The 23,738-nt window shown below is 44.8% G+C and overlaps 2 protein-coding genes across 3 annotated transcripts in view; both read left to right on the forward strand.

Moving 5' to 3' along the window:
- Nucleotides 1–23,738, forward strand: part of RAD54B (RAD54 homolog B) — a 63,403-nt gene that overhangs the window by 7,825 nt on the left and 31,840 nt on the right. The window contains exons 1-2 of one of the 2 annotated variants that reach the window (XM_075825913.1): nt 7,746–7,822; nt 23,384–23,590. In XM_075825913.1, coding sequence (XP_075682028.1) covers nt 23,566–23,590 — 25 coding nt within the window. In that variant the 5' untranslated portion in view covers nt 7,746–7,822; nt 23,384–23,565. Of the gene's footprint in view, nt 1–7,745; nt 7,823–23,383; nt 23,591–23,738 lie in introns of those variants that run through there. The other variant, XM_075825912.1, reaches the window with a different exon arrangement.
- On the forward strand, nt 7,246–19,738 carry FSBP (fibrinogen silencer binding protein). The gene is made up of 2 exons (XM_075825918.1): nt 7,246–7,822; nt 16,824–19,738. Exons 1-2 carry the CDS (start codon nt 7,482–7,484, stop codon nt 17,347–17,349), a joined length of 867 nt encoding a protein of 288 aa, XP_075682033.1. The 5' UTR covers nt 7,246–7,481; the 3' UTR covers nt 17,350–19,738.

The following is a 23,738-nucleotide window of genomic DNA, read 5'->3' on the forward strand; positions in this document are numbered from 1 at the left end:
GGTATCCCTCTAAGGATTCAGATGTGGTGTAAAAAATATGCCACAAAATATGCAATTAAATTCAGTTTGCGTCATTTTTAAAAAAATCGAGATTTTGTGACTTTTTTTTTTTTTTTTTTTTTTTGCTGTGGAATTTACATGGATTATGTTTTAGATTTAATTGGAGAATTTTTATATATAGAAGTGCATGAAGACATTCTGCATCCAAAATCCGCAACTCACATAGAGTACGTTAGGGAAAGTATTTCTGCAGCCTTAGGCTGGATTCACACGAGCATGTTACGTCCGTAATTGACGGAACGTATTTCGGCCGGAAGTCCCGGACCGAACACAGTGCAGGGAGCCGGGCTCCTAGCATCATAGTTATGTACGACGCTAGGAGTCCCTGCCTCTCCGTGGAACTTCTGTCCTGTACTGAAAACATGATTACAGTACGGGACAGTTGTCCTGCAGCGAGGCAGGGACTCCTAGCGTCGTACATAACTATGATGCTAGGAGCCCGGCTCCCTGCACTGAGTTCGGTCCGGGACTTGCGGCCGAAATACGTCCGTCCATTACGGACGTAACATGCTTGTGTGAATCCAGCCTAAAAATGACGTGTGGAAAATGACTCCATGTGTGAGGACTTGCAGATTCCCCTCCCCCCTCAGGTTTTATGCTTCACATGCTTTTACTCCTCATGTGAATTCCACCTAACTGTAACAATCTGTACAATGAAGTTGACACCGTTTAGTTGGGGTGCACGTCGTAAAAAAAGAAAAGCATGTTTTGCATCCACCCCCGTAAAAATATTGGAAATCAAATACTAAGTAATGTATAACCCAAAATGCTACAGGAAATAAAGTTCTGACTGTCCGGATGCGGGGAGGCAAAACATAATAATTCTTTAGTCTTTAAAGTGTCCCTATAATTCCATTCTCCCGCCTGATCTGTTGTTCGGTGTGCAGAGTCGCAGGGAGAATGCCGGGATAGCGGCAAACACAACTTACGATGCCTGAAAGGACTGGTGCACTTCATAATTGTAATTATTAGTCCTGTTTGCCAATGTACAACTGCACCGCTCAACGTGTTCCCCGCGATCAGGTGGGAGAACCGGATTATAGGGAGACTTTAGGGGTTAAGTATATCCTGGGAAAGCCTTTTTTCCGGGGAGAGTTGGGGTCCGGAGACTCTGACCGTTACCTGCACGATGTGCGGACCCTCTTCTAGTGATCTTGGAAAGTGTTGGTCATTTGTTTTACTGCACGTGAGCACAGTCAAGTCTTCCTGTATCTTCAAGGGAATATAAAGAAAGGAAGAAGACGCTACCAGGTTTACCTTTCATTCGTGTAGGCCGGGTATGGATATAAAGATATGGCCACAACATGAGGAACACTTTCTATATATTTTTTGTGCAGGTGCTTGTTACAGTACAATAAGGGTAAGGCCACATGTAATGGCCACAAACCCCGCCAACCGGTGGTGTTATGGCAAATTGGTGCAGTATTTTTCTACGTTTTTGTGCAGACATTAACAAGCATTCAAAGACCGTTCCAATTTTAGATCAGCGCATGACCGCGTGGTTTGTGACTGGACAGTGGCCGCTATGTGTTGTCTTACCCTTATCAGAGCGGTGCCTTCTAACAAGCCGAGCACCCGCGTGCCCTCACCTGGCAGGACAGATCAACTGGGAGTAAACCATGAAGGTTCCCATTGGATGGCAGAAAATTTGTAACTTTTCATTACGCAAAGAATAACCTTTATTTGCTTAAACCAGAAAACTCCTTGTTAAAGTCTACAGTCAAATCTAAAATGTTCTACAGATGCTGCATTTTGGTTTGTGGCGTTTTTTTGTAGCATTTTGTAGTCAGCGTTTTTGTTTAAAACGCAACATACTTTGGGAGTGATGTTTTTTTCCCATAGGCTTCTCTATAGGACTTTAAAAAAAACAAAAAACAACAACACCAGAAAAATATCATTTGTTACTTTTTAAAAAGCATGCATTTTAAAACGCAGGAAACAGCTGTGTGTGAAAGAAGCCTTAGGGCTAGTTCGCTCTGAGTTTTTTTTTTGGCGCAGAAACCATGCCAAAAAGCACCCAAAATTGCCTCCCGTTAATTTCAATGGGAGGCAAAGGCGTCTTTTGTTTTTCCCCGCGAGCGGTAAAAAACTCTCGCAGGAAAAAGACATGACATGCCCTTCGGGTGTTTCCGTCTCTGACCTCCCATTGACATCAATGGGAGGAAGAGATCGGGTTGTTCGCAGTGGTTTTTGCCTCTGGTGCTCAATGCAAGGAATTTTGAGGCAGATTTTTCCACCTGAAAGAATCTGTGTGAACAGGGCCTAAAGGTGGTTCTTTTAGCTGAATTTGCTGCTCTAGGTAAAGGCCGCATACTACGGGGACAGGTTCGTTCTCCTATTAGCCAAAACGGCACACGAAAAAATATCGCACCTTTTGGATAATAGGAGCGTTTAAAGAATACATCAGACTTCCAGTTATATGTCCGATGTATCCATGAGGAGAGCCGCTCCCCTCTGTACCTGCGCACACAGCAGCCTGTCAATCACTGTAAGGACGGCAGAGAAAGGCGAGTAGACAAGTGGAGAAGAATAATATGCATATTCGATGGGCCGCATCACAAGAACGAATCGCTGGGCCAGAACTGGGGGAAGGACAACGGCGAATGATTGTCCACCGCTGTAGAAAGTGGATGCATCTATCGGAAACCAAGAGAAAAACTAGGTTGCGCTATTACTGACATCAAGGTACGTCATCTCTGCGCATAAAGATATTTTTAAGACACTGATGTTGCAAACTGACTTATTTTTATTGGTTGTTTTACTTTTTAAACCTGCTGTATAACGTGTTGGCAGCTAGTCTCCTGCTCCTTTCTCCTCCCCCCTCCCCTCTCCTCAGACTTCTATAGGCATGTGTAATGTGATGTCCCAGTGAATCCGTCTCCTCTCTGCTCAATACACTCTGAGTAAGTTCACATGAGTTGGACTTACTGCTGGAAATTCCGCAGGGAATTCTATCCGAAAGGAGCCTGATAAGAGGAGACATTTTTCTGTAATAAGAATCGTTGTAATATATCTTATCTGTTTTTATAGTCACAAGTACTTTAAGCATTTCATAGTGTCCATTCAAATCAATGGGTTGTCTGTGTAATACAGGACAGGTTCTCCAGAACGAGGCACACATTTTTTTTTATTTGCTCTCCTTTCTGGCCAAGAGATGAGGGTTTTGGACAGGGCACCCCTCTATTAACTCACTAATAGTCAATGTAAATGGGTTTTCTAAAGCAGACGGCCCCCTTAAGACGGTATTTCATGTTTTGTGATCTTGGATTTCCTGTTGGCAGATTGTTTTGCAATACAAGCCGCAATCTTCACACCTGCAAAAGTCATTTCCGTTCTGCTCCGTCACAGGAGCTGAAAAACTAAATTGACAAAGTGCCAAAATTGGTCCTACAATAGACCCCGGTGACTTATAACTGCGTCATTCAAGCTGGCCGTTGTTTTGATGGAAAGAATGACCCAGTGTGTATCGCTATTTATTGTTCCTATCAAATATGATGGAATCTGCAACGGAGGCTCCTGCCGCAAATGTGAACAGAACCTTAAAGGCTATGTTAGCCTTTGACTTTTTTATTGAAAAAAAATAGAAATCCTTTTCAATCAGTTTGGTGCAACTTTATAATTAGTTTTTATTAAAAAATATTTTAACTTTTTGAGATACAGCTGCTTTGTATTTTGCATACAGAGTAGCTGCATCGTTCGCTAAATCCTGTTCCCGTCAGGTCCATGGGACTGACGGGTTCAGTGTCAGCTGGTCTTAGTGTCTCTGACATGCAGGATCCACCTGTAATCTATCACATCGAAGTTCATAACTTAGATGTCATAGATTACAGGTGACACGCAGGACCCGCCGTCACGGAGCTTGTCATTTGTGGTTGGATTGTTAGTATTGGTGTAAGAAATGGATCTTTTTTTTCAGGATATACCAATACTTTACTGAAATGTGATGGATTTCAGTGCATAATTGCCGGTGGTTATAGAGTTTGTCTTGTGGTTATTTTGCGGGACTTTTGGGCTGGTTCTAAATATTCTGTTTGACTTCGTGCGGTGGCTTATATTTTTAGGATAACCCTTTTCCTTGAATCGAGTTCTTCGTATATTGACCTGATGTTTAAAGACTTCATTTTAGGAAATCTATTCAAGGATAAAGATTTTTTTAAAAGTTTAAGAACTATGGAGTACAATAAAGCCACCACACAAAGTGAAACTAAACACCACTCCATAGTGAATGTATAAACCTAAAGCGTTCTGATGTGTTAACCCTTAGATACCGCCGTGTACCAAAACTATCCACTGACCTTCATCTTCACAGGTTTTATTGGCTAGTTAAATGTGTATATTGGTGTACTGATGAAGCGCGATCCTTGCTATGATTGTTCCTCCCCATGCATTTGCATCATGTCGGCAGCACGTTTCCCTGTTTACACACGAGATGTTCTCCCGACTAGCGATCATTTGTTTCCTTTATGCAGCTAGAAAAATAAAATCGGCTGAGAATTGCCTTGTTTACAGAGGGCAATGATTGGAAACAAGCGTTCAAAGTTTGTCCGATTTATTGGCCCATGTAAAAGGGCCTTTACACTTTATTTGTTGCAGCGCTTGCGTTGTGCTGAGAGGGAGTCCTCGGTATTCATAACCCCGCCCACTTCTCTCCCTATGGACAGTAATAGGGAAAAGATTGTTAATCAGTGGCGGGGGTGGGCGCGGTTCGCACGAAAAAACAAAACGCTGAAATCCTCTCCGTCACTCTTATATGCAAAGGTGACACATTCCCTCCTCCCGTTCTGCCTTGGGTGATTTTAATTAGTTTAATGCGGGTTCCTACCATCCCCAAGAATATGTAGGTTTAGTCCCAGTTCTGGGTGTATGTGCAGCGTAGGTTCCCACTTCAGAGGTCGCCTTGTCGTGGCAGGTGGGCTCACACAATTTGATCAGAATGTGCGCTAAGAACCTCCCTATTATAAATATGCATTACTGCTAAATCTACTTACATTTAGTGGCTTAGGTGGCATCAGTGTTGGCAGTGTGCTGTCGCCATTTTCTTGTGTGCTGTATACATTTCCTTTTAAAAGCGTTCGGATATAGTTGTTAATTGTGGTCTATCAACCAGATATTTAATTGCCTGATCACTGGGACCCCCACAGATTTCGAGAACACCGCTCCATTCAATGTCTACAGGACTGACGGAAACAGCCGATCGCTGTGCTCAGCTGTTTCCTCGTTCCCATAGACTTTGAATAGAACGGCAGCACAACAGACGCTCCATTTAATATCCTCGACCACACTGAGAAGGTGCAGGGGGTTTGGGAGCCCCGTTCTCGCAATCTGTGGGGTCTCCAGTGATTAGGCAATTATCACCTATCTTGAGGCTTTCTGATCGGAGGAAGGTCCGGCTGCTGAGACCCCCAATAATCCTGAGAATGAAGGCGCCACAGCGCTGGTTTAGCCCCATTCAAGTGAATAGGACAGTTCTCTGCACAGCCGTTGGGCAGGAGAGTTGGCGTGGATTCACAGGTGGCGTACAAATACTCAACAAAATCCACAGCAGTAATTCGGCAGTGGAATTAGTGTTGCGGTTTTTGTGGCGTTCTCTTGTGTTAAGGATTTTAGTACAGAATGTCACGTAGCCTGGAGGAAATCCGCATACAAAAAGCCATACACTGCGGAGAGTATTGGTATGTGTAAGGCCTAAGGGTGCAGTCACACTTTGAGTACTTGTATTGTATTTCCGCAGGGCAAAAATACGCTGTGGGAAACTTTACAACGTGTGCCTTTTGGGAAAAATATTCTGCAACGCAGGCAGATTGCTCTAGTTCTTGCGTTGCAGAATATTTATCCCATAAGGATACATTGTAAAGTTGGCCGCAGTGGAAATACAATGCGAGTACGCCATATGTTAGCACACCCTAGGGCTAAGTTCACACAAGGTGGATACGCTGCGTAAAAGTACACACGGGAGATATCAGCCCTGGAATCGGCATGGAATTTCAGGCTGGAAAAAACGCACCAAATCGTGGCGCAGATTTTCTCTGCTGCGGAAATTTCTAATGGGTGAAAAAAGTTCATACTTCAACCCCGGGCATTGTCATGTGATGCGTCCCTCCTGGCCACCTGGGATGGCACTGCAGTCTGTGATTGGCTGCAGCAGTCACATGGGATGAAACGTAGTCTCAGGAGACCGGCTTGGACAGAAAACAGAACCTGTCACTATGGCAGTGCCCGCAGGGTAAGAATTAATTTATTTTATTTTTTTAATTAATTTCAAACAAAAAAAGCTGTTTTGTTTTTTTTTGAGTTGCGATTTTTGCAGCGGAATTGCAGCTTTTCCGCCGCCAAAAAAATCCAACATTTGCTATTTGTTGCAGGTTTTTCCTGCAACAGAAGGGCAGCGATTCCACAACATAAATTGACGTACTGCGGATTAAAAAGACTCATCACAAGTCAATTTCTGAACACTTTCGGCTCGTTTTTTTCCCACGGCGTGTGGATGAGAATTGTTAAAATCTCACCCACTCTGCTACTACTGAAATACGCTGCAGATTTTCTGCAATAAAATCTGCAGTGTTTACCATGTGTGTGAACATGCCCTAAAATGTGTTGCAGATTTTTGTTTCCACCGTTAAGAATATATCAATTCTGTGATGGGGAAAATCCCTTAATGTCTGGCTGATCGTTTTAATTAAAGTTCCAAAATTGTTTTGTTCTCTGTTGTCAACCATTTCTGGCTGGGGACAGGCTGATTGTAGTGCTCTTCCCATACACTGCTGTATGTGATCTCAGTGCCTCTCTATTCGGGTCAGTCACCCGGCACACCAGGGGTTACGATCGCCCTGCACTGTGGCCTTGTGTTTGTAGTGAGGACAATGCCGCAGCCAAGTCCCATAATCCTCCGGGGCTCAGCGGGGAGAACACTGGCAGCGAGGCCGAGCTTACATCGAAGTCTGAGCCTTGGGCGTGACCTAACTGGCCGAGCCCCTGATTGGCTGCAGGACTAGCATTATGCAAATACGGCAAGCCCGAACATAAGCTGATGGGGCCCCGCTAGGGGGGTTCGCTACGGACGGCGCACCAGGGTTGTTTTAATTGCCTGCTTGTGGCATTCTCTTTTTCTCTAACCTGATTTAATGAAAGCTGAGAGTAGTAGTGTCTGACAGTGGACTGTGTATTAGGATCTATGATCGCATGACAATCTGCTGGCTGTACTTCCAGCTAGCCTCAGCACATATGTAGGTCAGGCCTGTCTTAAGCAGACTTCCTGGACCTGTGTCAGATTAAGCTGGTGGAATTTTAATAAACCCTCCCATGTAGGCGTAGGCCTAAGCGAGACTAACCTAGTTAAGCCTGATTCCTGTGTGTATGTGTGTGGGGCTGTGTGCGGAGCTCCGGGCTGCTCTGTGCTCTGGTTTATAAGCGGAGGCCTAACAATGAAGGCGCGCTCGTGTAACTTCACTGTGTTTGAAAAGCTGGACTTACTGGAGCTGGTGAGGCCGTACATAGGCGTGCTGGAGGAGCACACCAACAAGCACTCTGTCATCATAGAGAAGAACAACTGCTGGGAGATCATAGCCGACAAGTACAATGCCATGGGTCCCGGGAGGCCTCCCCGCACCCCACAGGGCCTGCGCACCCTCTACAAGAGGCTGAAGGAGCACGGCAAGCAGGAGCTGCTGCAGTGCAAGGCGGGAGACAGCACCCTCACCGAGGCCACCAAGAAGCTGCTGGAGATCATCCCACAGTTCGGGAACGTCGTCAACGGATCTGCCAAGTAAGTTCTTCATCTGCGGTGCCGGTTGTCATGGAGCAGAGACTGAGAAGTACGGGAGGAGTGAGCGCCATGTGCTGCCCGAGCTCATAACTGCAGCTACTCCTTATATCCTAGCCCACAGCAGTCCTGACCTCTTATATCCTGGCCCACAGCAGTCCTGACCTCTTATATCCTGGCCCACAGCAGCCCTGACCTCTTATATCCTGGCCCGCAGCAGCCCTGACCTCTTATATCCTGGCCCGCAGCAGTCCTGACCTCTTATATCCTGGCCCGCAGCAGTCCTGACCTCTTATATCCTGGCCCGCAGCAGTCCTGACCTCTTATATCCTGGCCCACAGCAGTCCTGACCTCTTATATCCTGGCCCACAGCAGCCCTGACCTCTTATATCCTGGCCCGCAGCAGCCCTGACCTCTTATATCCTGGCCCGCAGCAGCCCTGACCTCTTATATCCTGGCCCGCAGCAGCCCTGACCTCTTATATCCTGGCCCGCAGCAGTCCTGACCTCTTATATCCTGGCCCGCAGCAGTCCTGACCTCTTATATCCTGGCCCGCAGCAGCCCTGACCTAATATCCTAGCCCACAGCAGCCCTGACCTAATATCCTAGCCCACAGCAGCCCTGACCTCATATCCTGGCCCACAGCAGCCCTGACCTCTTATATCCTGGCCCGCAGCAGTCCTGACCTCTTATATCCTGGCCCGCAGCAGTCCTGACCTCTTATATCCTGGCCCGCAGCAGCCCTGACCTCTTATATCCTGGCCCGCAGCAGCCCTGACCTCTTATATCCTGGCCCGCAGCAGTCCTGACCTCTTATATCCTGGCCCGCAGCAGCCCTGACCTCTTATATCCTGGCCCGCAGCAGCCCTGACCTATATCCTAGCCCACAGCAGCCCTGACCTAATATCCTAGCCCACAGCAGCCCTGACCTAATATCCTAGCCCACAGCAGCCCTGACCTAATATCCTAGCCCACAGCAGCCCTGACCTAATATCCTAGCCCACAGCAGCCCTGACCTCATATCCTGGCCCACAGCAGCCCTGACCTCTTATATCCTGGCCCGCAGCAGTCCTGACCTCTTATATCCTGGCCCGCAGCAGTCCTGACCTCTTATATCCTGGCCCACAGCAGCCCTGACCTTATTCTAGGTGTGTGTGTCCCCGTCCGTCCTGCCCTTACATTAGTATAAGCGGCAGATTGATTAAAATAAGTCATGTGATCACCTTCCTAATCCCTTGCACCAATGGTTTTGTGGTTTTCCACCGGTCTTTACTAGGCTTTGGAGTAGTTGTCATGACTCGTCACTGGTGACAACACCAGACACCACCGCTACTTTAGAAGTCAAAGGGGTCGTTTGTAAAACTTCCTAAGGCCTCATTCACACGAGCGTATCAGATTGACGCGCGTGAATCTGGTCCGTGTGTGTTGCGTTATGCATCAGTGTGCTTTGCAAGTGGCATGCATTGTTCACGCACTCGCAAAGCACATCTATTTTTTTTTCAATTGAATTGATGCACAAATAACGCATCGCACACGGATGTGCATCTGTGTGCAGTACATGGTTTTCACGCACCCATAGACTTCAATGGCTGCGTAGGTGCGTGAAAACGCACCAATATAGGACATGTAGTGAGTTTCACGCAGCGGACTCTCGCTGCGTGAACTCACGCATGTGTGAACGGCCCCATTGAAATCAATGGGTCCGTGTGCTGCGTGTGATTTCCACGCGCATAACACTGATGTGATTCACACGAGCGTGAATGAGGCCTTAGCCTATATGCACATATTGCGTATTTTGCTGTGGAAAATACGCAGCGAAACCGCAAGAAATTCGCAGGTAAGAACTGAAGGTGCGCTTTTCGGTGCAGTTTTTAAGTTTTGCTGCGAAAATCGTGGCGTTGTCATGCTGCGGGTCTTGCTGTGTTTTTCTGTACAACGACAGGGATAGAATTCGCAAGCAGAATCTCCGGAAAAATTGACATGCTGCGGTTTTCGAAAATACGCACCGCGGGTCAATTTACGTCCTGAAAAATACAGCGGAGTGGACATGAGATTCTCTGACTATGCTGGTACTGTATTACACTGGTTTTGCCGCACGCAAATACGCGCAGCAAAACCGCATAATACGCATCGTGTGCATTGAGTCTTATGAATCCGTCGATTCTCCGTGGCTCCAGTAATCAGACGTTTGGACAGAACATTTGCCGGTGACGCAGCAGCACAGCCATAGTATAGGGGGTGTAGAAATGTCAGTTTCCACCAATCCCGGGGGCAGGGGGCTATTCTGCTTACTGTAAACAGGTTGTGATGCAACCGCTCTCACAAATGTATTTATTAACTGTTGCTTAGGTAGTGACCACATTCTGCAGCGCCGTACAGAGCTTGTCACCAATTCTATCTGTCCCCACACCATCTCGCAATCTGTTTTCCCGGTCTTAGCCACATGTACTAGGTATATATATTTTATAGGACACCAATAAGCCAGACCTGTTTAAAAAAAATAAAAAAATTAACATTTTTCTCCTGTCCTGTTAGGCTTGAGTGACCTGTCTCCATAGAAACATAATGTTATGTGGCTGTGTCGTCCTGTCACTGAGACCGGCATGGATTGGACTTTGCAGACATGTAGTCCCAGATTTTTTTCATTTTCTTTGAAAAACGATATCATTTTTGAGCAATTTTAGATTTATTCTAATTAGTTTCTTAATAGACAACTGGGCGTTTTTTACCTTTTTACCAACTGGGAGTTGTACAGAGGAGTGTATGACGCTGACCAATCTAAAATCACTCATAATTTGCTCAAAAATTATAGTTTTTCAAAATAAAAACCACGGTTATCTACATTACAGCGCCAATCACATTATGTAGGAGATAGGGCACTTATAATCTGGTGACAGAGACTCTTTAATCACAGTGTGATCTCGCTGTGCTGTGAGTAAGTCCCACAGAAACGTTACCGAAGTGTCGGGAGTGTGAATAGACATCGCATCCTGGCTGGAAATGATGTCTATTCACTCAAGACATTTTGCACAGAGTGATCTCGCGAGATTATGCTGTGCTGCGATTACAGCTAAAAATGGAGAGAAGTGTATGACGCTGATTGGTCAGCGTCATACACTACTTTACAATGCCCAGTTCTCTAACCCCTTAATGACCGCCGATACGTCTTTTTACGGCGGTCATTAGTGGGCTTTATTCTAGAGCGCCGCCAAACTACGTCGCTGCTGTAGAATAAAGTAAACAGAGCAGGGAGCCGTGAAATCTCCCTGCTCTCAGCTGCCAGAGGCAGCTGAGGGCTGGGGGCGTCCCTGCTCTGCCGGGTGAGATCGATATTAGTATCGATCTCACCCGTTTAACCCTTCAGATGCGGTGCACAATAGCGAGCACCGCATCTGAATGGTTTTGGAGAGAGGGAGGGAGCTCCCTCTCATCTCACTGACACCCGGCGATAAAATCGCCGAGTGTCTGTGTCTTCTATGGCAGCCGGGGGTCTAATAAAGACCCCCAGGTCTGCCTGCAGCGAATGCCTGCTAGATCATGCCGCAGGCATGACCTAGCAGATGCCTGTCCGTTTTAAACGGACAGGCAGTAATACACTGCAATACAAAAGTATTGCAGTGTATTATAATAGCGATCGTAGGATAGTGAAGTCCCCTAGTGGGACTAGTAAAAAAGTAAAAAAAGTTTAATAAAGTTAATAAAAAAAAAAATGAAAAACCCAGCTTTTCCCCTTACAAAATGCTTTACTATTAAAAAAAAACTACAATAAAGCAAAAAAGTTACACATATTTGGTATCGCCGCGTCCGTAACGACCCCGACTATAAAGCTGTTACATTATTTAACCCGCACTGTGAACGCCGTAAAAAATAAAATAAAAAACAATGGAAAAATTGCTGTTTTCTGTTAATCCTGACTTAAAAAAAATGTGATAGAAAGTGATCAAAAAGTCGCATCTACTCTCAAATGGTACCAATAAAAACTGCAAGTCGTCCCGCAAAAAACAAGACCTTATACAGCTATGCCGACGCAAAAATAAAAAAGTTACAGCTCTTCGAATGTGACAATGGAAAAATCTAAAAAATGGCTTGGACATTAGGGCCCAGAATGCCAGCAGGGGGAAGGGGTTAAGAAACAAATTAGCATAAATCTAAAATTGCTCAAAAATGATAGTTTTTCAAAATAAAAACCACTTCTCTACATTTCAGCACTGATCAGATTATGTAGGGGACAGGGCACTTATAAACTGGTGACAGAGCCTCTTTAAGGTCTGGCCTATTTGGAGCCTCGGTCTCTGCCCCTAGATGTAATATGATGTAGATGTACAAATTCTATGCAGTGAAGCACACACTACATCCCCCTACTGGTTGTTTCTGATATTGCTCACCCTCCATTTTTCTTTTCTCTGTGTGACACGCTGCAACTGGACGGCCACAAGTCGCTACATTTTGCACTAATATGGCTACTTCAGGGCGACACCTAGACTTTTTTTTTTTTGTGCTACCGATTAATTTTAACTCTCGAGTGACCGCTGTAGTCCATACAATTACATGCAACTCAATGTATTCATTTGGACTGTAGCTCAAGAGTTAAAATCAATTAGTAACGCTACAAAAAGTCTAGGTGTAATCCTGGCCATCAAGGGGTTTTCACCCGGCTTCCTGAATGTGGGTTCACACAGTTTTTTTGCAGGAGGAAAATCGGCCTCAAAATTCCATTTTGAATTTTGACGCCGATTTTTTTTTTTTTTTTCCTCTGCCCGCACGCCGATTTTCACAGCGTTTTTCGCCTGCGGCCATTGAGCGCCGCGGGCATAAAACGCCGTGAAATACGCTTTCTCTGCCTCCCATTGATGTCAATGGGAGATCAGAAGCGTAAACGCCTGAAGATAGGGCATGTCCCTTCTTTTTCCCGCGAGTCGGTTTTTCCGCTCGTGGGAAAAAACTCCTCCGCCTCCCATTGAAATCAACGGGAGGCATTTTCGGCCATTTTTTGGCGGGTTTTGCAGTGCTGTTTCTGCGTCAAATATCTTGTCAAAAAACTGTTAACTCTGCTTTTATTGTACATCCCATGCTCTCCTAGCTCTGCATAACTATTCAGACCTTTTAAACTTGAATGACCTCCCCTGTGGTAATGTAGTAGCAGCTGTGTTGGTTTCTTAGGCTGGGTTCACACTCTTCACATTTTTGTTGCGTTTTTAGCATGTATTTTTTTTTTCTGTTTTTGTTTAAGGGGTTTTCCCACGAGGGTCATTTATGACATGTAGCCACAGGATGTCATAAATGTAAGATAGGTGCAGGTCCCAGAGGTGGGACCCGCATCTATCTCTAGAACAGGGCCTGGTCTAGCCTGTTGTGCTCATGCGGCTTCCCGGCCGTTTCCTGATTACATGGTCGGGAGTTACGGAAACCGCATAACTCACTGAGCTTCTCTGATTTGCGTAACACCCATAGTAGTGAATGGCGGTTACGGAAGCTATGTAACATGCGAGATACGCTGGTTCCGTAACTACCATTCAATTCTATGGTGCTTACAGAAACAGCGTAGCTATGCTGATTTTCTTCTTCATGGTTGGAAATCAGCCGTAACAAAAAGAGGTAGAATGGGGATTAGGGGTCCCCCTTCTAGAGATAGGCGCTGGTCACAGAGGTGGCACCCGCATCTATCTGACATTTGACATATCCTGTGGATATGTCCTAAATGTCCCTCATGGGAAAACCCCTTTAATGAAGTCCCATTGAGAAACATGGGAGTTTATCTCCCAAAAATGCAACAAAAACAGTTTGAACCCGGCCTTATAAATTTCTTAACCGATATAACTAAAGGGCGTGCAACACGGCCCGCGGTGGGCCGTGTAAACTAGCGCTGATCAATGAGACGGCTCGTTGATGGGCGCTCGTTTGCTCCTGTCACACGGAGCTATGTATAGGAGGGGCGAGAGCTTGCTACTAACTACGATCGCTCGTTCCCATATATTATGTTGGCAGCGCGTCTCTCTGTTTACACGAGAGGTGCTGCCGACAACAACAATATTTTCGGCATTTAAAACTACGCAATCAGCCGATGAATGAGCATTTGCTTGTTCATCGGTTGATCGTTGCCGTTTACACAGAGCAATGATTGGGAACGAGATTTGGCAAGTGTAGAAGGTCCTAATACATCTCTGAATAACCATTGGATAGGCGAGGACGACTCAAGCGCTGGCAGTACATAACCCTAGTATGGGATAATCTGCAGCGTGTGGTTAGAGGAGGAAGGCAGCGGCTTGTACTCTGTACAAAGCACGAGGCTGAAACCATTCACATGCAAATGAAGACTGGACAGAAGAGGTTAAATGGGGAGATAGTGAATAGCCGCACTCAGCAGATCCCACACGCCAGTCCAAACCTGAAATTCCAGTCCTAGAATATAAAGCGGACTGATCCTGCCAATCCCAGCGCTCATGTGCTGTATTCTCCGCTGCTCCTACAGGGATGGAGGTGGAACGAGGAGATTCTCCGGCGTCCGTGCTCCAGGATTATGAGCATTTATTCTATACGTTCATGTGTATATACATCGTTTTCACTATCAAGATTCTGATATTTATAGAGGCGCACCCCATCCAGGATGCCTGCCGCAGGGGAAATCATTCTCTTACTGGACATGTCTTGCCCTAAATGATGATTGACGAAGTCCTATATCGGTTACAACTGATGAAACCAGTTTCCATTGGTCAGGACCAAGTTTCAGTCCCGGCATATAGCGATAATCCTTAATGCTCGTGTATGGGTACCTTAAAGCGGGTCCTCCTAATACGCTGCCCTGTGTATGGAGACAGGGCTGCTGTACTATTAGCCCAAACCGTACAAGCAAATCTAGTTCTGATCCCTTTGTATTCAGGAGGGGTTGAACTGTGAGTTCGCTGTATTCTTTGCTAGCTGCTATTCGCCAAATGATACCGTTATTTTTGGTGGCGTTTGGGATAATAGTGCGGCGGGCCTGTCCTAATACTATGCTGCCCGTATAGAGGAGAGCGTAGTGTGACTAATCCACTTTAAGTACATTTACATTTTTTTGGGGACTGTTGGCTGTGTGATTTACCAGACTCTTTCTTGCCACCCGTTGAGGGGTACGGGATAAAATGTTATCAGCTGTTATCTTATATGCTGTCTTTTTGGGTCCCCAAAATGATACTGTTAACTTTTAATATCAATTATTTACAGTACAAAGCAATGAGACGCAGAGTACACAATTAACCATTGAAATACAAGTCTTATTGTGAATATTTGACTTGACTATTTTGATGACGGTTCCTCCAATGACCATTCTGCCCTCGTCTCCCACCGTCACACGCAGCAGATCTTGTTGCAGAAGTTTCTGCGACCTGAAAATCTGTTCTATTCATCTCAATGTGGTGGTTTCTGCAGCGGGTGCATGGATTTCGGCAAGTTCCGTTTAGATTAATGATACGGGTTTTCAGTCGCAGAAAATTTCCGCAACTAAATCTGCTGCGTGTGACTGCACACTAAGGCTGGATTCCAGTGGGTTGGATACGCTGCGTAAAAGTACACCGCTTATTCGACCTAGAAATCGCAGTGAAACAAAACCAAATTGTGTTGCAGTTTTTTGCTGCAGAATCGCAACGTTTCCGTCGCAAAACACTTGGCTGTTTTGTTGCGTGTTTTACATCCCTATTGAATTCAACCGGGAAACCACGCAACAGAAAAGCAACAAATATGCAGCATAAATTGACGTCCTGCGGGTTTAATTTCTGTACTTTTATGAAAGTTTTCACTGCAGTGTGTGTGTGTATGTGTGTTCGTTATATATATATACACACACACAGTGCCCACCAAAAGTTCCAGAACACCCTCATAACTTTTGAGCGGCTTGAGGCCAAAAAAAAAACACCCCCTTGTGGGCGGGGGCAGCAAAATCCTAAATGGGACGTGGGGGGGGGGGGGGGGAGTCGAGTGGGGGCTCAGATGAAAGCTCTTTTCAATACAAAAACGTTGCTGCAAACTATTTTGAGATAGGGTTTTTTCTTTGCTGAGATATTTAACGTTATCTTAATTATCGGCTATCGCTGGTGTTAGCATTACCAAAAATGGACCGCGCTGGTAAAATCATAAACGTGTGTGTGTGAGAGCTTGGGAAGGTCACATCAAGGTTACTTTAAATTGCGTATTATTACTATCGGCCTCGGCGATACAAACTGGACCTTGTCTACGATTGTAACATGATGTACACATTTCGGGAGTCGCTTGTTGTGCTCCACTCGAGACCGATGTATGAGGATTATCATGTACAGTGAGCAGAAAGCTTATTTTTTTACTATTATTGTCAAACTTTAAGAATAAAACTTCTAAAATAGCAAAAAGGATGTGTATAAAAACGATAAAAAAAAGAAACCTGCATTGTCTATGGAAAAAACATCATAAAAATCACGTCGTTAGCCCAACCATTAAAAAAGTTATAGCCATTTAACTAACCCGTGCTAAAAAATGGCTAAACGGTGTCTGGTCCTGAAGGCTCAAAATAGCCCGGTCCTGAACTGGTTAAATGCCGCCAAGTATCAAACCTTGAGCCTTTCAAAAGTTATGAGGGTGTTCCGGAACTTTTGGTGGTCGGTGTTTAGTCAACAAGGAGTTTAGCGACTATAAAATCACAAGGGGCTGGATAGGGTCGTGTATATTGGATTCCAGTGCCGTCAGGCTGCTCCATTACATGTCACCGGCCAATCCCACCAATATTGGTGGCAACTGCGTTCCATATGCCTAACTTCTACATTTAGATAAATGCCTGTCTAACCCGTCGTGCCCTAGTGCCAAGTTTCATAATACTAGGAGTAACCTGGAGCCACCAGGGCACAGTAGTGCTTAGGGCTTTCACCAGGTGGGTAGCCCCATGCAAGTGGTCTGAGGGCCCACGTAGCTTGTGAGCCACTGGTTGGTAACACTGATGTAACTCTTGATAATCCAAATAACTAGCGATGCACAAACAAACTCCATTTTGTTTTCATTTCAGTGAGGTGAAAAGTACAAGGTCAGAATCGATAAACAATCTCTTACCACCACCGTTACCGGATCACATATCAGCCGTCACCGTGGAGCTGGAGCAAGATGACGAGGATGACGTGAAACCCCCTCCATCTTTACTTGCACCAACGCGGCCAGAGGCGGCTTCCGAAGATGCTGAGGATGTGGATTTTGAGCACACCTTGGAGAGATCGCTATCTCCTTCCCTCTCCTCCGTGGATATGAATTTGTCCATGTCTCCGCCACTTCCGCGGATAGACGAATGCTTCAGTCAGAACTGCGCGCGCTCGAGGACAGCTTGCGCTTGCAATCCAGAGACGTTACAGTTATTAAAAAAAGAGCATCAGATCATTTTACACAACCAGAAGCAATATGGACTTTACATTAAGGAGAAGAGGGAATGTTTGAAGAGGCGGCAGCATCTCGAAGAGGAATTGCTTAAAGCGAAAATTAAAGTTGAGAAGTTAAAGGCAATAAGATTGAGGCGGGACCTGCCGGAGTTTAGTAACTTGTAGATTCTGCAGCTTGTGTGATAAAATAGACCATGATGTTCCTCCCGGTAAAGAACTGTAAATCTCAGCGAGCCTGGCACACATCGGACACAACAGGGTTGATTTGACAATTAAAGTAAATGTGTGCTGCCCATTAAAGTGAACACATAAGAGTTGTAATAGCAATTCTGTAATTTTTTTTATTTTTTCTAAAAAGCCATTTAATATTTCAAGGGGGTTTCCACCTTCTGACAACTGATGATCGGATAGGTCATCAGTATATCATCGGTGCGGGTCTGACATCCAGACGTCGCACAGTTAAGCAGCTCCGGTGGCATGCGGGCATCAGATGTTATGGCACATAATTCTATGTACGGAGCTGGAAGCAGTTGGCTCTGCAGCACGGCCACTACACTATGTACAGAATGTCAGGTCTGCTCCTATTCACTTGGGGTATCCGGTGGATAGGTCATCCGTTGTCAGAAGGTGGAAAACCCCTTCTTTAATATCACCTTATTGATAGGTTAGAGGCCCAAAGCCTGAGGCTGCACTACTGAGTGTTTCTGATGACATGCCTTTTTTTTTTTTTTTGTCTGATCACTGTCAACAATGATATTTAAAAGGGTTGTCCAGGTTGGGGGCTGTTTTTTTTTTTTTTTTTTTTAATACTGATTTTCTATCCACAGGATAGCTCATCAGTATATGATCGGTGGGAGCCGGACCCCGCACCAATCCAATTCCTCCGGGCACTGGAAACTATGCAGGGTTAGCGCCAGGAAGCAGATGGCTCTGACCACTGTATACCGGCTGTACTGCAGCTCTGCTCCTATTCAAGTGAATGGTAGCTGATCTGCAGTAACCCAGCACGGCCACTACACAGTGCAAGGAGCCATCTGCTTCCCTTCATACGTGGTCTTTACAACTACAATGCACCGCACAGAGCAGCCGACATGTCAGCAGAATCTCTGTCGTTTTTATATAAAAGCACAGATTTTTTTTTTTTTTTTTTTTTTTAGGTCAGTTCACATACATTTTTTATTTTTTTTTGCTGCTGACTATGAACTGGAAACCACGTCTGACTCGGCAACAAAAAAAAACTCCAAATTGCCCCCTATTGATTTCAATGGGTGGCAGAGGTCTTCTTTGTTTTTGCGGGCAGCTTTTGACCGTGCTTTCTTGTGGTGGTTTCTGCCTGAGTTTCCATTGAAATCAATGGGATGCAGAAAAATACACGGCGCTCGTTAAAAGCTAAACGTAAAAAAAAAACGCTGGCATTTAAAAATCTGCCTTTAACATTTCTAAGGGAATTTTGGGGCAGATTTTATTTTTTTTGCCTGACAAAAAACAAACAAAAAAAACCACTGTGAACGCACCCTTATATACTTAGTCAGAGATGCTCAATCTTTTTGTACTGGGGCTCCACCAGCCAGAACATGGGGATGCCTGGGCCTCACGATTAGTCAGTCTATACCAAAATAAAAATGTCTCAATTTAACTTTCATTTGTCTTCTGAAATTTGTGTAACATTAAAATAAGCACAAAATGGAGTTCATTATGCTGCTAACCAGAGATTACTGCAAAGTCCTGTGCAACCAATCACAGCTCAGCTTTCATTTGTTTTCTTCATGTAAAATAAAGCAACTTTGTAATGGATCTTGATTACACATTTTCTATTTGGTTTCCACAGCTCCTATGCAGATCTATGCGTTTCCATGGTAACACACACCAGTATGGAGTATGGTCTTTTCCTGCAGCCGTACTCCATTTTTATCTGACTCCTCCTCCTTGCTGACCTACCGAATGAATGTATGGAACAGATGGGATGGAGTATGACTTTAGGAACAGACTACATAGAGCTTATTTTCACCATGGAGGTGCATAGATTTGCATAGGAGCCGTGAGATCCCAATGCTAGAGATTTTTTTAATCAAGGCTTAATGCAAAGTCACTTTATTTGACACTTTAGTTACGTTGGAGCAAAAAAATACAAAATTGGCTGCGTAGGTTTGCAGAGCCTTTTTTAAATTGCTCTAGAAAATATTAAAGCTGCGATGTGATTGGTTGCTATGGGCAACAAGGACAGGTTTGATCAATGAGGCCTATAGACTCGTATATCATTGGCCTCGTGAATTTCAAGTTTTGTTTTTTTTTTGTCGGTTTATACAATTTTAGAAATACAAATTTTCTTTACAAATTTAGTTCATAGCAGATTTGGAGCGGTGATAAATGTTAAACAATTTCTGCTATTTGTTGTTCGTTCCAGTTCTTGCAGAGACGTCAGACTCTTGTGTTATATCTGCTGTATAGATTTTTGTAAAAATATTTTATAAAGTGACTTTTATTAATTTCTTCACAATGTGAAAGTCCCGTCTGTGAGTCCTTCTATTCAAGAATAAAAATAACTTGCAGGTTATGTCTGGAATGTTGATTTTAATTTTTTTTTTTCCTCCCTGATCAGACCTATGGGTTTTAAGAGCTGTAATAGGGCGCCCTTTCCATGGCATGGGGCCTCCACTCTACCCCGTATGCCATCGATGTCATGCGGGGGCATACGTAGCTTTTTTGCTTGCTCCATTAGATGCCACATGTACGGAGATTTTCTCCCCTAGAAGTGTTGCTTTTACCAGGACATGCAGCGTCTGACGGCCGGTAGAGCAGCACATGGAGGCTTGACACTCCGTACTAGGGAGCTGCGCCGTCTCCGTGTGCCGCCATACAGACGCTGCGCACAGCTCTGCTGCATGCATGAGGCCTAAGGCCAGCGTGTCACGAGTGTATTTGTAATATGGATCCGTATTATGTCTGTATAGCGGATCAGATTACATCATAAACTACAAATTATCTAGGATCTGCTTCTGCTGATAACGTAGAGGGGACGGCTCCAGCTGCAGCTCTTCGCCTTTTTTTTAAAGTATTCCAGTTGCAAATAATTTTTTGTACAATGAAAAGTTGAGAATTTTCCAATATACTTTCTGTATCAATTCTTCATGTTTTTGTTTTTTTATTTTTATAAATCTCTGCTTGCTGTCATTTAACCCCTTTTACGATGAAGGACGGATATATCCGTCCTGCCAGTGTACACGTGATCAGCGGCAGGAGCTCGGCTGTTATACACAGCCTGGCTCCTGCCGGAATCGAAGCGCGCTCCGATTCCGTCACTTTAACCCGTTAAATGCCGCTCTCAATAGCGATCGCGACCTCTAATGTGTATGACAGGAGGGAGCTCCCTCTTGTCACTCCATCAGCGCCCCCGAAAAGAAATTGCAGGGCGCCGTCGGGTTTCCATGGCTGCTGGGGGCTTAACAAAGGCCCCCAGGTCTGCCTTCAGCAAATGCCTGTAAAGCAGTTAAATAAAGTTTGTAAAAAAAAAAAATTTGTCAAGATAAAATAAAACAAGTTACGGCTCTTGGAACGCGGCGATGCAAAAACAAGTAATTTTTTTCTAAAAGGGTTTTTGTGAAAACGTAGGAAAGTATATAAAACATTTACATATTTGGTATCCCCGTAATCGTGCCGACTCATAGAATAAAGTTATCATGTTATTTACGCTGCATAGTAAAACGGCGTAAATTTATAACGTTAAAATCAATGCTGGAATAGCTGCTTATTTGCAATTCTCTCCTAAAATAAAGTTAATCGATATATTCTAAGCATCTAAAATGGTGCAATTACAAAATACAACTCGTCCCGCAAAAAACAAGCCCATACACGGCTATGTTGAATAAAAAAAAAAAAAGTTATGACTCTTGGAATGCGACCGTGAAAAAACAAAAAATAATCCTTGGTCATTAACGTGCAAAATGGCCTGGTCATTAAGTGGTTAATAAGAACTTTAGTTTACTTCCAGGGGATAAAAATTCTGTCCATGGTCATGTGATTGACGCACGGCACATTAGAAGACACTGCTCTGATAACTACTGTAACGAGTCATACACCTGTCCATGGGCAGACAACACCCCTCCCCCACATCGATGCTTCCTATATGGCTGTGCGCACTGTCCCAGCGTGTCCTCCATATCATCACGTTCGGTAAACTAAGCAGATTTCTGTCTCCTGCGTAGAGTTCACTGCGTTCTTCATATTTTACTTCTACTTTGTATGGGCATTCTCAAGTTTTTTGCTTTTTGTTAAATATTTAAGTTCCTCAATTCTGTAAACCAGGTAATGATCAATTAGGCCACCATTTCAGCGGCCAAATTTACCAATACGATTGTATGGCATAGGAATTTTCAGTTTTTACATGTATTGAGTGACTGAGGATAATAATGTACTTCACGTATCATACTATTGCTTACAGGTCATAAGGGGTTAACCTTTTTGTTAGGCCTCGTGCGCACAAGTATTCTGGTCAGTATATTGCTTCAGTATTTGGAAGCCAAAACCAGGAGTGGAACATATAGAGAGAACCTATAATGGAAAGATTTGCACCTCTTCCGTGTTTTGGACCCACTCCTGGTTTTGGCTTCCAAAATACTGACCAGAATACGGACGCGTGCTTGAGGCCGTCAAGGGGTTTTCCAGCTCCTGACAACTGATGCCCTACCAACCGGATAGGTCATCAGTACATGATCTGTGGGGGTCCGACACCCGGGCCCCCGCACAGATCAGCTGGTCCAGTGGCTCCGTGCACCGGACGTACATGCCGGAAGCAGTTAGCGCCGGCTACGGAATAGCGGACGAGCTGCAGTACTGTTCAAGTGAATAGGATCGGACCTGCAGCACGGGCGCTATGCTATGTACGGAGCCAACTGCTTCCGGGCTCCGTACATAGCATTTCGTGCCATAACATCCGGTGCCCGCAGGCCACTGGAGCGGCTTATCGCTGCGGGGTCCTGGTGTCGGACCCGCACCAACGACATACTGATGACTTATCCGGTGGATAGGTCATCCGTTGTCAGAAGCTGGACAACCCCTTTAAACTGGTTTTCTGTTTTGTGGTAGTTTAGGATTTTTCTTGTAGACGCAGCATAATATAGGTTTATAAGTGGATCTGGCAAACGGCTCCTGATTGGGTCTATTCACACGGTGCAGTAAAAGCAGCAATTTGACCGTGAGGTATGAATAGACCTGCACTCTGCCTAGGATATAAGATTGTCACACATCTTAGTGTTGTCTGGTCTGGGGACCACTATACAATTGTTATATCCGCGTACATATATCAATATTGTGTTCTCCGTCATATGCAGCAGAGCTGAAGGGACCCAGTGTGGCAGGTTGTCGTCTGAGGCATGGGGACCTGGGTGGCATATATATCTCTGGTGGCAGGTATGCAGACTTTCGACCACAGCGGGCGTTGACCATTCCAACGAAGTACCATTTATTTGCCTTGGGGCCTGTTCACACCTGCATCAGTGTTTCTGTTCTGCTCAGTCAGGGGAGCAGAACAATGAAAATACTGGAAGTGCCGGTTCCGTTGTATGATGGACACCATCGGCGCCCAACTGAACCCATTCACTTTAATGGGTTCTGTCGGGTTTTCGTCAGGGTGTCCGTGGTTTTACCACATTCTGGGCTATTGTTTCCGGTATTTCGTCCTGATCTGTGACTGAGGCCCCTAATGTAGCCTCCAATGCAGATGTGAACAGGCTCTTAAATCTATATATTTTACTGCTGGAGTTGTATGTTTGTCCTTTGACTGCTGCAATTCTTGTAACCCATTGTGTTAAACCAACCTCCCTTGTTCTGGTATTTTAGATAATGTCTTAAAAAAAACCAAAAACCAGCTCTACACCTGTCCATGGGTTGTCTAGTATTGCAGCTCTGCTTCATTTATGTGACTGGAACTGTGCTGCAATACCACCTGTGGACAGGTGTGGCGCAGTTTTGAAAGAAAGCAACCATGTTTTTCTAATCGTGTACAATCCTGTAGTAATGGATTCCCAAAAAGAGGTGAATTATTCATTTAAAGCTTTTGTAGATTTGGTATAATTTCGAACTTTTTCACAGGGGAAAAAAACTAACTCTAGTGAAAAGCACAATATAACGGCGTCTGTAAAGCCGGCCTTGTACTGACCTGGTGACTGCTCTCCGTTAACTGCCGAATTAATTCTTTTCTTAGGTTCTGCGGCTCCTTTCCGAGTGACCAATCCGGTTACAGATGGTAGAAGTGAGGAGGAAGAGACGAGCTGCCCAGCTAAGTATTACAGCGTGGTGTGGTGCAAAGCTTCAAAGAAGAAGCACAAGAAGTGGGAAGGAGACGCCGTTCTCATTGCAAGAGGAAGATCTGTGACGTTAAAGGACATGGAAGGCAAAGACATTGGGAAAGGTAGTGCGAACATTCATTTTCGGTTATTTTTCTATTATTCTTAAAGGAGACCTAACCAGAAAAACTCTCCTGACATGTCTGTTTTAGTAAATTCTCTACCTTTCCCCATAAAATAACAATATGTATCTTTTCTTAGAACTCTGCATTG

Source organism: Rhinoderma darwinii, chromosome 5, assembly GCF_050947455.1.
Source record: "Rhinoderma darwinii isolate aRhiDar2 chromosome 5, aRhiDar2.hap1, whole genome shotgun sequence".
Taxonomy (NCBI): Eukaryota; Metazoa; Chordata; class Amphibia; order Anura; family Rhinodermatidae; genus Rhinoderma; species Rhinoderma darwinii.